Source organism: Macrobrachium nipponense, chromosome 31 (assembly GCF_015104395.2).
Source record: "Macrobrachium nipponense isolate FS-2020 chromosome 31, ASM1510439v2, whole genome shotgun sequence".
Taxonomy (NCBI): Eukaryota; Metazoa; Arthropoda; class Malacostraca; order Decapoda; family Palaemonidae; genus Macrobrachium; species Macrobrachium nipponense.
In genome coordinates this window covers 58,332,375-58,348,286 of record NC_061093.1, presented here as the reverse complement: position 1 = coordinate 58,348,286, position 15,912 = coordinate 58,332,375, and the positions used below count along the sequence as shown (strand labels likewise).

The following is a 15,912-nucleotide window of genomic DNA, read 5'->3' as shown; positions in this document are numbered from 1 at the left end:
TAGAAGACATGTACAATCATACCTGATCTTCACCATGTAACTTCAGAAGAATATATGTATTTTTATACTTCGTGTTTTTCTACAAGAACCTCACATCATTGCCGATCATCTGAGTTTAACACATCGTCGTCATAACCAAAGAAGATAATACCGACTTCGTAAGTGATCTACAAACCCCAAGACACTCCAATGAATATGGAAGTGCAATACCAACCGACTTAGCGTAAGATTATCGCAAGTCTAACATTACCTCATAGGGCGCCTTATTATACAAGGCAACAGCCCTAAAAGTGGTGGCAGCGTACCAGAAGAACTCTACACGTCCTACGAAGAAAAACCAGAATAATAAATCATGTATCATCAGAACTCAACGACGACGGAAGCAGCAGATTCTTCAAGCAACCTAGTATCATCGTTTAGTGAGCGACTTCAGAAAACAAACAAGAACTCTTCAACAACGACGAAAGCAAGAGATTGCTTCAAGCAACTTAGTATCATCATTTAGTGAACAATTTCAGTGGTGAATAACTTCAAGAAACAAACCTGACGTGTCTTCTTCCTACGGCGACGCAAGTTTCGTCTCTCATTAGAATCATTCAAGAAAACATCGTTATTGAGCGTTTCCGGCACTTCAAGAAACAAACCAAACGCGTCTTCAGCATCGGATCTTCAAGGGCTCGAATCATCCAAACAACGCGCTAAAGACAGAAGGAGGCCAAGGCAGTGTGCGTTATCGGAACACCGTGACTTCCCACAAAAGCAAGCTAAGTACAATTTTTTTATTCATTTGGAGTAACTGAGTGTTTTCCTTTGCAGGTCGAATTTAGTTATTCTGTGGCTGAAGTTACGAGACATTCTTAATCTTACTTTTTTTTACAGAAAATTATCTACATCATTGAGATTTCGCTACTGTGAGTTTTTTATCTTTGATTGTCTGTTTCCAGAAGTTCTACTGAAATATCATAATCATATACTATGTTAATTTTATCATTTTGGGTGATTATTAATCCCTTACTTAACAAATCATATTAAACAGTGAATATGCGTTTACGCAGTGGACGTCTGTATTTATACAGATGCATGGATAGGGTCGTTAGGCACCGTAGTGATTAGAAAACACACAAAAACAAGTGGAACACCCGTACAAATCAGATTAAATTAGAGGTAACACTATTTCAGGTCATGACAATAAATGCTCCTTTGCAAAGTCTCGATCGCAGTTTTAGCCTTGATTTTTTGAGTTATATAAAATATCGAACCTCAATGACTCAACTTAACTTTAAAAATACGGCTGGATTGCAAAGAATAACATGTCTGTAAAAAACTTTCATTAGGCTAAATGCGCTGACCAGGATCCCTCACTATTTCAAATTTAGCAAAGAATGAAGTAAACAACAGCAAGTACACGATAACGCAGAAGAGATAACTTATTTAATAGTAATCGCTCAATTCTTTATAGTTCGTCATTCATACGTTCGTTGCTTATATGTAACTAGCAGCAACATAATGCTAAAAACATACAATACGTTGCCGATGGTAATAAAGAGAAGGATCCTAATTATAACAAAAAGAAATAAGTAAACAGTAAGCCCTTTCAGAAACAAACAAATCGTGCTTAAGCACTTGGGTACTGTGTCATCCAGTCAAGCGGTCAGGGTCAGTCAAAGCTGCCGAAGTGTTCAAAGCATAGCAAATTCCACACAATAAGCGACTCTAGCAGAGTGGGGAAAAGCGATGTTGGATCATACATGCCAATACCTTTTTGAATTAAAAAGGAATTTCCTATGAACATACGACCGTATCAAGTAAACAGAGCAGTTCTCGTTCTTTTAAATACTATAGTAATTATAATAGTGGTGGATTAAGCCCGACTGTAAGCGCCATAAAAATTAGAATATCTTGTTTTATTCCTTTAGTACACGCAATATCCTGTATTTACGGACTCACGTCTGTTTTTCGAACTTCCTATGAGAAGTCCGGATAAGCGAGCGCTTACAGATACCTCTATAGTTATAAAAAACATTGATCTGTATCTAGTGTAATTGTAAGATATCCATCTAGGGGTATACAAAATATTATATTACCTCCTGCAAAATAAGGCGTGTTTATCAAAGGAAAATTCTATAAACCTTCAAACATATTAAAATCCGTTTGAAACAAAAAGAGACAGTTAATCAAATAATAACTTATATAGAGGAACTAATACATTTGTCTCATAAATCGTGACATTGTTCAATGACCCAACAGAATTCTCCCACAACTGCAGTCGCAGTTTGCACGCAAAATCTCGAGAAGCATGCACCCTCGAATGTCTTAGTTCATGTAAAAAGACTTTGCTGGGATCTGAAATTTTAATCCTTCCCGACACTCTGAAATATAACAATTTCCGCGAACAAAGCCCTATACACGGTTGACTCGCAGCAACAAGTTAAATCTAGTGATCCACAAACGTATAAATATCGTGGATACGGAACTTATAAATATCGCATTTTTTATTTTTGCTAATTTTTAATCCCGCCCAACCAGTCGTAGATGAATCTCTCTTATACTCTATCTAAAGTAATATCCATAAAGTCATTCAAGCAGAGGTGATTCAGCAGAATTTTTTTTTATCTTTTATCTGAATACCAGATGTTTCTCCACAAGAGTGATCTCTGGGAAAAACGGATGTCATTGAAAACAAAATACGGTCTAAGGACAAACATAAAGCTATATACGTACCTTCGTATAGACTCTCAATGAAATTTCAAAATAGAGATAAATGACGAAGTTGAAAATAGTTAATAGGAGTCAATAGGAAATCAAATAAGCCCTATACATTTTTCCCTCAAACGTCATGCCATAAAAGATCGGACTTGGCATATCTGCGAGATTTCTGTCGCTTAAACAAGGAAACGACTCCCGATCGTTTCCAGTGCCATGACCGACGACATCTTATCTCTGTTAGGTTAGAATAAATTTTTTCACCAGCTTGGACTTACTTAAAAGCTTTTACCAGATACCATTACCTAAGTGATTGTACCTCATACACCGTTTTCAAGCACACTCAGGGGACATTATCAATTTTTACGTATGCCTCCGGCTTACGTTGCGCCCCAATTACAAATAGTGTTTGGAGACTTTTAGGGGATAACCTACATGCCTATATGGATGATCTTGTAATCTTTTCTAATACCTTAGAAGTACATTCACATAAACTAGAGCTAGTGCTACAGAGACAAAGACAAATAATCTCAGAGTAAAATATCTAAATGTGAGTTTTAAAAAACCGAACATGTTTATCTAGGTTTTATGTGTCTAGTCAAGGTCTTAAAGTAGTCCATGGTAGGTGTCGGCTATTCATACTTCCGGTACCTATTAACGTAAAAAGGGGATACAGCACTTTTGCGCTGTAGTGGGTTTATTCAATGTATGTAAATATGTACTCTCAATCATGACAGCTCCTTTAACCAGATCTTACGAAGAAGAGCGTAGATTATTATGGTCTAAAAGGCATCAACAGGCGTTCGATATCTTAAAAGCGGAATAATGCAGCTCACCTAACTTAAAAAATCCCTGATTTAAATAAGGAATTTTTTTTTTTTATTGCAAACAGACGCTCAGACCAAGGGGCAAGAGGGGTACTACTTCAGTAATATGATACCACAGTTCTTTCCTACAGCGTTTTATTCGTGTAAACTAAAGCCCCTCTGAAAGTAAATATCAGTAATAGGCAAGGAAGGGCTAGGTATCTTTAACTCACAGTACATTTAATTTTTAGTTCATGATCTATGGCTATCCTGATAAAGTCCTTACTGAACATGAGTCCTTTACCGAGTTTTTCAAAGGCTTTAATCACAGTCCAAAAGGAACTCGGTGACAAATGATCATTCAGGTCTTTGGAGCCAAGATAAGATATCTACCTGGGAAAGCAATTATCATAGCTGACGCATTATCCCGCTATCCCGCACCATACTGCAAGGAACCATTAATTGAACTAAAAAAAAGATATAGAAATATCCGTGTCCTATTGTTAAAATCGTATCTAAACAAGAAAATTCATTAACCCAAGAGATTTGCGAGCATTTGAAATATCTTGGGTCGGAGCGCCCGCGAACTGTTACGAAACTGAACAAAGCAAGAGTCAACAGCAATAAGCAAAAACAATAAAACACTTCGAACGGAAACAGGTCAGCGGCCCTAAGCAAACCAATAAACACTTTGAGCAGAAACCCTAAAGCAAAAGTATATTTAAAGTATGTGTATCAGAATTATGTAATCAAATGTAATATTATTTATATGTAGGTCCATGACGAGGAAAACCCGAAGAACACAGCAGGTGACTAACAACCAGGTAGTAATAATAATCTCTTTCATACCAATCGTCCTAAACTGGTTGCATTCTGTCATCCAGGGTTCCCTATTATGTCACAGAAAGCCAAATCACTATTTTACTGGCCTACAATGCTTACAGATATAAAAAGCACATAACTAATTGTAACACATGTCATGAAACAAGGGATACACTAAGACACCTGTCAGTTTAAGGGCCTATCACGTGCCAAATCAATCCTTGAAAGAATATACGTAGAATCATTAACAGAGTTTACGAGTCTGACAGAGGAAATAAACACTTCTTAGTGTTAATAGTTCCTTGACACGTTATATAGAATTAATAGCACTAAAAACAAACACCGCAATTGAGTGCGCTAGGAATATTTATGAGTGCTAAATCAGTAAACATGGAATTCAACACATGATAATCTGACCTCGGGTGGTGCAAATCAATAATAATCTCCCTAACGTCGTTGCTTGAATTCCTTTCCATTATGAAAAACCAATACCATATTTTATTCATCCAGAGTCAATCAGGTGGTAGAATAACGGATAAATAAAGAAAGTGGTCAATGTCTTACGAGTGATATTGGATCCGAACTGGATTATAGCGGTTCTCGCGGTTTTAAATACCTTTATCATTCATATCTTGTATCTATAGAATTGATACCGAAAGTAGCCTTATACGGTACGCCGCTAGAACACTTTCCACATATCAAGCCAACCATAATTTATCAAATATATATATAAAAAAATATATCAATAAATAAAATATAAAAAAAATTTAATAAATATGGATACAAGTGGAGTCAATATATACACTCCGTAAGAAGTCAGAAGGGTTACAAATTATAACAAAAAACAAAGGAATCACGATAAAATCAAAATAAGCAAAAAACGTAACCATAGGTAATTAAATATCCAAATATATATGTGTAAAGATTTGAACTCTAACCTAACGCTTTAGTAATGACAAATAAGCTAAAAGTTCAAACACATATCAAAACCTACTGACATATTGTCTGTCCCCGGTGATTTACATTTGTAGTAAAAAAATAAATAAATAAATAAATAAAATAAAATAAAATAAAAGTGATTTAAAGTCAGGAAGTCTAGAAGTGAAAATGTATATCTATGCGAATAATCTTATACAGGGCAAATAGTATATATAAAATTTGTATGGAAACCTTTTTTTCATTAGTTTGAATAAGGAATGTCTAATTCAACATAATTACTTTATTTACAATCATGCAGATTTTCAACATGAAACTAATATATTGTTCAATTTTGGTACTGTTTTTTTCAGACATTCTTTTCGTGTGGGTCGAGTATTAAAAAACAAAAAAAATTTATACTAAGTCGTTTCTTTACAGCAAGTAACGTAACTCTTAAGCTGGTGACGACGTCATTAGTCTAGAAGATGCCTGTCGTGTCTGCCGACTCATCACTGTTCTTTTTAACCTCAATAAACCGCTTGCGAAGCAGGTTGCTGGAGAAAGGAATGCTTAGCCCGAACTTCTCATGGGCAAGGCAGACGTTAGGTACAAGTGTCTATCCGCATGCGCAATGCAATTTTAGTTAAGGACTTGCAATCATTTTAAAATTACTGAACAAAACCCAAGACACTCCAATGAATATGGAAGTGCAATACCAACCGACTTAGCGTAAGATTATCGCAAGTCTAACATTACCTACATAGGGCGCCTTATTATACAAGGCAACAGCCCTAATACATCAAAACATCTCAATACATTTCCATCGCAGCTCTTAACACTTTCAGAAAGAGTAGACTAAAAGAGAATACCGTCTATTAAGGCGATCGAGATTCAGATGGCAAGCCTGTACCGAGGGGGGCACGGTGGGATGGGTTTGGGGGGGTGGGGGTGCTCGCCCAAATATTTCTTCTTCTTCTTCTTCCCAGCTTTTTCCCATTTTATATGGGGTCGCCGTTTCGGATGAGCCGATTTCTCTATTTCTATCTTGCGCTTCTGCCTCATCAATTCCCTTCTCATGTAAATCTCCTCTCACACAGTCCTTCCATCTCTTTCTTGGTCTCCCTCTCTTTCTTCTTCCTTGCACCTCCACTCCCATAGTATGTCTCCAGCCGTGGTCCTCATCTCCTCAACAGGTGTCCATACCCATCTCAGCCTCCCTCCTGCACTTTCTTTGATACTTCCACCACCTTAGTTGACCCCCTTATGTAGTCATTTCTGATCCTATCCACTCTTGTTACCCCAGACATCCACCTAAGCATTCTCATTTGCTGCCACATCCATCTTCTTCTGCTCTGCTTTTCTCATGCTTGCTGTTTCCGTACCAAATATTTCTGGCAGTCCATTAATTTTCGTGACTATCCTTTTGATTGAACTGTACTTACAAAGTGATAAATAACAATCTCTTGTTTTTTGGCAAGTTTTTTTTTTGTTATTTTTTTTATTTTTTTTAAACATTAACATTATTCTTAGTAGTACTTAGGAAATATAAGAGTGATGATAGGAATATGATATATACCTATATATGCAATGATTATAGAAGAAAAGGTCCAGCTTTTGGAAAAAAAAAAAAGACCCCCCGCCCCCGCCCACCACCATAAAAAAAACTCTGGCACATGGTTGGATGGAAGGGTGGAGATCAATAAGATCTCTGCTCATGACCTTCACTGTAGATAGGCATATGAATACTAAAGTAAAGGGAGACTTATAAGGTATCATCTTTCGAAGAAGTGGCGGTTTTGTCACTAACTTTTTTTTTTTTTTTGCCTGACAGCTTTATTGGCCCGCCTTTTTATTTCTTGCTTTCTTTGATGTGTGTGTGAGAGAGAGAGAGAGAGAGAGAGAGCTAAGAAAAATACAAATTACCAAGAAATTAAGAGAGAGAGGTAGCTAGGAAAAATACAAATTACCTAGATAAATAAAAATAAATAAATAAATAAAAATAAATGAAAATAAATAAATAAATAAATAAATAACCTAATCCGCCATCGGATCCATTATACCTTGGGAATAACTCACACCCAAAGGGTCAGGATTCAAATCTATGGCATTCTATAGGTTGGGTATGGTGACAGTGGCACTGTGGCACTCCGTCATGAGAGATTGGAATTGATTTTTGTCTACCGCTTATGATAAATCCAGGTGTTTTGCATTAAGAACCAAATTCAACTCATATTCTCTATAATGACTAAATACTACGTTTTTTACACAGAGCTATAACAAATTATGATTATTAATTCTCAAGCAATTCTTTTATATTGTATTTGTTTAATGTGAAATGATTTATAAACCCTTCTAAATGGAACTCTGCCCGCCAAGCGCACTGTCCCTGGCTAGGATTCCAATCAAGGAGAAGAATATAAATTGTCTTTGACTCAGGTGTTTATGTTCTTGTCGAATTCGGTCATCCTTCCATTACTTACTAATATTCAGTATGAATCATAAGTGAATCCAAAGGTGAATGCAAATATCTTTGCATCCTTCCTTCTCAATCACTTTTCTTTGACAAATATCAATACTTCATCTCAATTGGTGATTCGATTCGAGACGGGAAATCGGAATCTCGCTCAGAAACCCCTTTTCAATCTCTCTTCATTATCAAGGCTGGTAATATTAATCAAACAGAAAGATCTTTCCTGAACAGATTTTCAAACAGACTCGACCTCCAGAACTTAGTAGATCTCGCCCTACGTGACTCGTTGTTGACGACGACCAACGATCATTATAACCAGTGGAGCAAGTTTGCGCTGATAACGACAGGTTTGCGACGAGGGTTGTCCCCCTCCGCTCTTGAGAAATTTTATGATTGGGCAACCAATATGCGGTCTTATGCAAGACTGTCTCAAAGGCGGTTTCCCTCCTCCCTTTGTTGCTGCAATGGCTTTCAACTCCTGTGAACATTTAACTTCGAAAGTGATCATGAAAATCCCTGGTTATGATGATCTCGCTCCTCTGATGCATTTTTTAAAGTTTGTCTTTTTCAAAATACGCTGCTTTGTCTGTCATGTTCATTTGCAGTGATGTTCTGTTTCCTCCTTTGTGTTCTCTCTCTCTCTCTCTCTCTCTCTCTCTCTCTCTCTCTCTCTCTCTCTCTCTCTCTGTTTGATGGCTGCCGCTGAGATCTCCCCTCATTCGTAATTGTTCTGTGTAGTAAAGTTTGTTTTTGGAGCAAGTGCTAACTTTTTGGCCGAAAAGAAACAGGAAATTTCTCAGTCTACAGCTTTTTACCCTCAAATTAAAAAAAGGTAAATTTCAAATTAAAAAAGGTCAATTTCAAATTAAAAAGGGTCAATTTCAAATTAAAAAATGTCAATTTCAAATTATAAAAAAGGTCAGTTACAAATTGAACGAGGTCAATTTCAAATTGAAAAAGATAAAGATCAAATTCAAAAAGTTCAAATTCAAATTAAAATGAATAAATCAAATCACAATAAATGTACCACAATGAAAAAGAAAAGGTTTTCAAATGGTTTTACATGTGCGAAAAGCATAGCCCAATTTTAATGTGACCTAATTTTGAATTGGCCATTTATAATTTGAATTGACTTTTTTTAATTTGAGGATAAAAATCTGTAGAAATATGACATTTTCAGTCCCCACTCTTTTTTATCTTCGTCTTTATTCTTGCCATAGGCCTCCTGTGTGATCATAAAAGGCACAAGATTCCCTCCCCCGTCGGCCTCAGCTTAAAAAAAATCATATAACCAAGTCACCTCATAAAAGAAGACTAGCTGAAAGAAAATGTAATGTCTCAGTCTAGAAATATGACATTTTCAGTCTCCACTCTTTTGTTATTCCTTCGTGTTTATTTTTGCCAAAGGCGTGTTGGCAAATAGGCACAAGATTCCCTCCCCCGTCGGCCTCAGCTTTAAAAAATCATATAACTGGTTCGGCATTGATAGAGAGTATATAAGGCTAATGAAATGCCAATATGGTCCGGTCTTCCAATTTAGATACAGGAAAGAATAAGTTCCACAAAGTCACCTTCGTAAAATACTAGATACTTTTACATGAATGAATATTTCAATTGGCAAACTTAAAAAAAAGAGGAGTTTTTCCAACTTCCTATAATTCAATTCCATCTTTACTTGCAAGCCCAGTTTTCAGTTCTATGCTTTGCATTGATGGAAAACTTCAAGTTCATTGGAAAAATATATAAAATAATTTCACTGTGACACGTTAAGTCTTTCAGCATTTATCTTGGAAGCAGATTGATTGATTGCGGGTTTTTCTGGCGTCACAACTACCAAGGTCACAGACGCCGTCTTGGAAGCAGAATAGCCATATTTATTATCAACATAGTTTAACCAGACCACTGATCTGACTATCAGCTCCCATAGGGCTGGGCAGAGTATCCATAAAAAAACAGTTGCAATGGAATAGTGACAGCTTTATTCTTATGTCAATGGAAAGTGTCGTTTGCTGCATTGCTAGGCTATTGCTGACCATTGCTTATATGAAAAGTGCATTAAGACACAAATGGTCGTCAGGAGTAACGTCAATAGCCAATGCAGTTTCAATGACTGCTGCTTGATTTCCATTGACCTAATATTGGCAAGGGATTTCTCAAAGGCTTTGGAAAGATTTGACTGCTTATTACAAATCCCGTTCACTGGAGAGAGAGAGAGAGAGAGAGAAGAGAGAGAGAGAGAGAGAGAGACAGAACACAGACAGACAGACAGACAGAGACAGAGAGAGAGAGCGGTCGTGTTTTAAATCACGGTCAATTATGGTGGTAAATTTTTAACACTGGAATAGTGCGTGTATTGATTAAGAGAGAGAGAGAGAGAGAGAGAGAGAGAGAGAGAGAGAGAGAGAGAGTAAAAAAAAGAAAATAGTAGAAATAGTATCAGGAAATCGACGTTGTTAATTTAACAGGGAGGACACCAATAGCGTCAATTTCCCGATAATCCACCATTAGGGATGGCAGTATTAATAATAAATAACGCTCTCGCTGGAGACAATAATAGCAGATATTAAGAGAGATATTGTCGTTTCCAGGATATTCACATCAATGGCAATGCTATCGAATGGAATGAATTATCCACTTAAAAAAAAAGTCTTAAGAAAAAAACCAAAAAGAAATGTGATACAATCTTCCAGCTTCTTTTCAGCTTCGAAATTATTGTTATAGGTGGACGTTAATAGCGATTATGATAAGGAAAACACCCCCGATATGCCGTTACCTACGTCACCCAGATTGGAGAGAGAGATCGCGTCGGTCTGCGTGGCGGGGGCATAGCTCATTCGCGAGATGATTTCGGCGAAAATCTGTGGAAAGATGATTGCTATGGGAAATGGAAGCGTCGATTACATTTTGAGATGGATCCTGATCGGGTTGCAGGCCCCCAATATTATTTTTCGGAGGTTAGCTGTGTGTCTGTGTAAGTCGATTTTCAACATTATATAGAAGGAATTAAGCATTTTATCTTAATGCAAAGGCGGGAACGGGACGGGTACCCACATCGCCTTATTCCACCCAAGCTTGAGAATTATGGATTGTTGGGTACAGAGTAGGTCTACAGAGTGGGTCTAGAGAGGGTCCCCTTGGAAGTGAATGAAACAGAATATAACTCAAAGACCATGTCCTGGGACCTGTGAGGCCATTCAGCGCTGAAAATGAATTAGAGAGTAAAATGGTGTTAATGCCGTAGTGGGAGGAAGATCTCGCAGAAAGAAAATATGAAGGTAAGTACAGTAAAAAGGAATGAAAAGGCTTGCAGCTACAGGCCAAAGGATTCTGGGTTTAAGTTTTTTATGATATAATTTGAATCCTCTTATAAGGACGAGCTAAGGATTCTGGTTCAAGTTTTTTATAATATTAATTGAAATGAGGAGAGATAGAAGCAGAAAGAGAAAGGACAGTGGAAACAACTGGTTAATTAAACTTTAAATAACGCCAAGAAATCTAGTTAAAAAACATTGAGATAATACGTTGCTGAAATGAAAGACCCAAACTCATAAACAGAAGAGAATGTAACGGTTGAAAGGTTCATTTACGAATTAAACCTGAAGTCTGACAACAGCCAGGCCTCTTTCAAGTTATCACAAAACTCTCCTATCGAATATAAAAAATGATTCTGCCTCTGTTTGATCAGGTAAAAAAAGAAAGACAATGTCGCGATGTCGAATAAAGGCCAGATTCATTGTAGCTTTCAATATCGGATTTGTTTGCTCGCTGTGATAACAAGGCAAGAAAGAGCCTTCAGATGGAGTCCAGGACCGTGATTCCAGTTTCTCTCTTCTAATTCAGGTTTCATCAAAATCTCAGCCAACAGTGACTTGGAAGTTGATATGTGACATTCTATTTATTTCCTTACATTTTACCTTCCAGTTTTTTATCCAGTCTTAATATAGACCCTGTAGTTTATCCAGTCCTAATATAGATCCAGTTGTTTATCCAGGTTCTAATATAGATCCAGTTGTTTATCCAGGCCTAATATACTAGATCCAGATTTTTATCCTGTTCTAATATAGATCCAGTTGTTAATCCAGTCATAGATCAGTTGATTATCTAGTCCTAATATAGATACAGTTGTTTATCCAGGTTCAAATATAGATCCAGTTGTTAATCCAGTCATAGACCCAGTTGTTTATCCAGTCCTTATAATGATCCAGTTGTTTATACAGTCCTAAAATAGATCCAGAAGTTTATACAGTCCTAATATAGATCCAGTTGTTAATCCGGTCCTAATATAGATCCAGCTGTTTATCCAGTCATAATATAGATGCTGAGATATAGCAGAAATGTCATCTCCTTTTATCTTAGTTTCTAAATGGTTATCCAACCGAATCTTACGTGAAGTTCAACGTCTTGAATATTCTTCAACCGTTTTCCAGCTGATGAGATCTGACACCGTTTAATTCATACGTCTTGTTTATTTCAACTCCTAAATTTACATACAGCCATATTGTAGATGATAAGACAGCGGAATTTTGTTTAGTCTTTTTACCTTAGCCTCTACACATCCACCTAACCACACTGCTGTAATTGAGATGCAACATTTCTGTTTATTCCTTATTTAAAACCTTGTTATCGTTAATCCTGGTGCAAAAGTTGATTGATAACAATTATTTTCCTACCTTGATGAGAATACACAGTCATTTACGCCGTTAAACGCCATGTTACCGAACGTCAACGACTGTTGTAGCTTGATTTAATGCATACTCCTACAGAAAAGGTATTGTTTGGTATTTACGTAAAAAAAAAAAATAAGAATGAGAAATATCACTTTGGTATCCAGATTCTCTTCATAATTATCTCAGTAAGGAAATTCCCAGTCCAATTCACTGTTTGGAATCGATTCCGTAGCCTCTACTACATTTCCCACATAGGTCCACGAGTTCAGGTTAACGAATGTACTCTGATGAATTTTTCCAATTGCTTACTTTATTGCTTTATGAATGATAATAGAACATTATCGCAGGGCTGTATTGAAATGCTGACATTTAACCCTGATCACCCAGATTTACTCATAGTAACCTATTCGTGACTTGGGAGTCTGTTTTGTGATTTCGTCATGAGGCCTCCTATTTGAAGTGGGATCTTAGCAGCTTTAGACGTCACTGTCCACTTGCATGACCAACTCATTTCTCGGTGTTTTGTTTATACTTTAATTTAATTTTGTTTTTTGCCAGTTTATTTGGTCTTTACATAACTCTCCTTATTAGTCTGCAGGGTATTTGCTATTTTATAATGTGCTGATCTCATCAATACATTCTTATTTCCCTGTTTTATCCGTTCCCTCGTGTTTATCACATTCATTTTCACTACGTCACAACCCCACCCCCCATATACACCCACCCACCCCTATTTGCATAGGGCAACTTTTAAAGATGTAATCTTGTTTCAGGTCAAAAGTTTTATTTCAAATTTTGTGTATGACAGAATTAGAGAAAAAGGATGAATAAATATAATGAAATTTACATCAGATATGGGTATAATGCTCATTTTCAACCCTCATTATTACCGGCATATATATTTGCATAGGATCATTTTGAAAGACATAACCTTGTTACAGGTCAAACCTTTTATTTCAAATTTTGTGTATGACTAAATTAGAGAAAAAGGGTTGACGACTGTAATGAAATTTGCATCAAATATGGATAATCAGTGCTCAGACTAATACATTTTCAACCCAATTCATCAACCGTATATATTCTTGCATAGGATGATTTTGAAAAATTTAATCTTGTTACAGGTCAAAATTTTTATTTCAGTTTTGTGTATGACTGAATTAGAGAAAACGGAAGAATGAAAATAATGAAATTTACATCAAATATGGATAATTCAGTACTCAGGTACGATTCAAGTTTTCGTTTGCAGCTTCTCTGAAATAAAAAGAAGATAAACTCTGATACTGTAGCAAAATAAGAAACACCAGCAGTGTCAAGGCAAGCAGCTAGAAAGGTGACAAATGAAATTTGTCACATTAAAAAATTAAAAGAAGGGTGGGGTGGGTGGGTGTATATGGGGGGTGGGGTTGTGACGTAGTGAAATGAATGTGATAAACACGAGGGAACGGATAAAACAGGGAAATAAGAATGTATTGATGAGATCAGCACATTATAAAATAGCAAATCCCGCAGACTAATGAGGAGAGTTATGTAAAGACCAAATAAACTGGCAAAAAGCAAAATTAAATTAAAGTATAAACAAAACACCGAGAAATGAGTGGGTCATGCAAGTGGACAGTGACGTCTAAAGCTGCAAGATCCCACTTCATAATAGGAGGGCCTCATGACGAAATCACAAACGGACTCTCAAGTCACGAATAGGTTACTATGAGTAAATCTGGGTGATCAGTGTTAAATGTCAGTATTTCAATACAGCCCTGCGGTAATGTTCTATTATATCATTCTTAAAGCAATAAAGTAAGCAATTGGAAAAATTAATCAAGTACAGTCATTAACCTGAACTCGTGGACCTATGTGGGAAATGTAGTAGAGGCTACGGAATCGATTCCAAACAGTGAATTGGACTGGGAATTTCCTTACTGAGATAATTATGAAGAGAATTAGGTTACCAAAGTGATATTTCTCATTTTCTTTTTTACGTAAATACCAAACAATATATATATATATATATATATATATATATATATATATATATATATATATATATATATATATATACGTATATACCGGTAATAATGAGGGTTGAAAATGAGCAGTGTACAACGTATTAGTCTAACGTAAAACAAAAGAAAAAAAGTAAAAAACAGTTTCCAAACTTACCAATGCGGATGACATCCGATGCCATTGTTCCCGGAAGAACGAGGAGTGCCAGAAACATCCATCTCAGAGGATTAGACGAAGCGAAACCCGAACTTCTGTCAAAGAAGTCACAACTTCTCTCTTTTCCTCCGCATTTGTTTTCATTCGTAATTTGACTTCTTCTCCTCCTTCTTCTTCTTCTCAACAGCATTTCGGAAGCTCTCCACTTCCCTCGAATGAAACTCTTTATTCCTGTGCGAATTACGTTCTGCTTTTCATGGCGTTTACCGTGACTGAAACTATACTCGGTAAAACATTCGTTTTCATCGTATTTCGGTAGTTTTCATCACATTGTTGTGAAAATGCGTAATATTTCAGTGGCATTGTTATAATTTTTTTCTGCTACGTCTTTGAAGGTTATAATTTTTTGAGATTTTTATTATTTAATATAAAATGATGCTCAGTAAAAAAAAGTCGTTTTCATCATATTTCGGTAGTTTTGATCATATTTTCTGAAAAGCGTAATCTTTCAGTGTCATTGTTTAGTTTTTCTGAAAAGCGTAATCTTTCAGTGTCATTGTTTAGTTTTTCTAAAAGAAAAGCGTAATCTTTCAGTGTCATTGTTTAGTTTTCACCGTATTTTCTGAAAAGCGTAGGATTTCAGTGTCATTGTTTTCATTTTGTATGATACTTCTCTGAAGGTTTTAATTTCGTTAGTGTTTTATCCTTCATAAAATGATGTTCAGTAAAAAAGTCGTTTCATCAATATTTTTCTGAAAAGTTTAATATTCAGTGTCCTTGGTTTCATCTTTTTTGTTTTTGCTACTTCTTTGAAGGTTTTGAAACTCGTTAGCGTTTTACATTTTAGTCCTTCCTATGTCTCGTCGTGTTGCATTCTCATTATCAAAATTTTATTCGAAAAACCTGTTTCCAGTAACTTCGACTGGTTTCATTAGAATGTCAAGTAATACATTATTATCTCCTCACTGCAGTCCCGTGCTGAAGGTGGTTCCCGTGAGGCCATTCACTCACACACCAATTAACTAAGCTTCCTTCGACAATAAACGAAGGACTGATATTAAGGGAAGACAGAGTGAGACGTATGTTGAATATACATTAGGTGAGCGAGGAAATTCTGTACCTATTGCAACGTCGCTATTTCTCTTAGATTAATGAAATGCAAAATGGCCACTTCTAGTGCCGGATGGTTTTGTGTGTGCGTGTGTGTGTGTGTGTGTGTGTATGGATGAGTGCATTGTTCTGTAAGGATGACCTGAAATTAGTGCTACACTACATGATGGTTGCAAATATATGGATGGTTGCTTGATGTCTGCGTAGATGAACTGAAAATTGATGCTACACTGACGGAAGGTTGTGTGTGTAAGTGTGT

The 15,912-nt window shown here is 36.3% G+C and overlaps 1 protein-coding gene across 1 annotated transcript in view; it reads right to left on the bottom strand.

The window, feature by feature from the left end:
- Nucleotides 1–15,270, bottom strand: part of LOC135206869 (glutamate receptor ionotropic, kainate 2-like) — a 44,139-nt gene extending 28,869 nt beyond the window's left edge. The window contains exon 1 of the mRNA XM_064238354.1: nucleotides 14,544–15,270. Within this exon, the coding sequence (XP_064094424.1) occupies nucleotides 14,544–14,733 (190 nt within the window). The 5' untranslated portion in view covers nucleotides 14,734–15,270. The remainder of the gene's footprint in view (nucleotides 1–14,543) is intronic.
- Nucleotides 15,271–15,912: the final 642 nt, after the last annotated feature.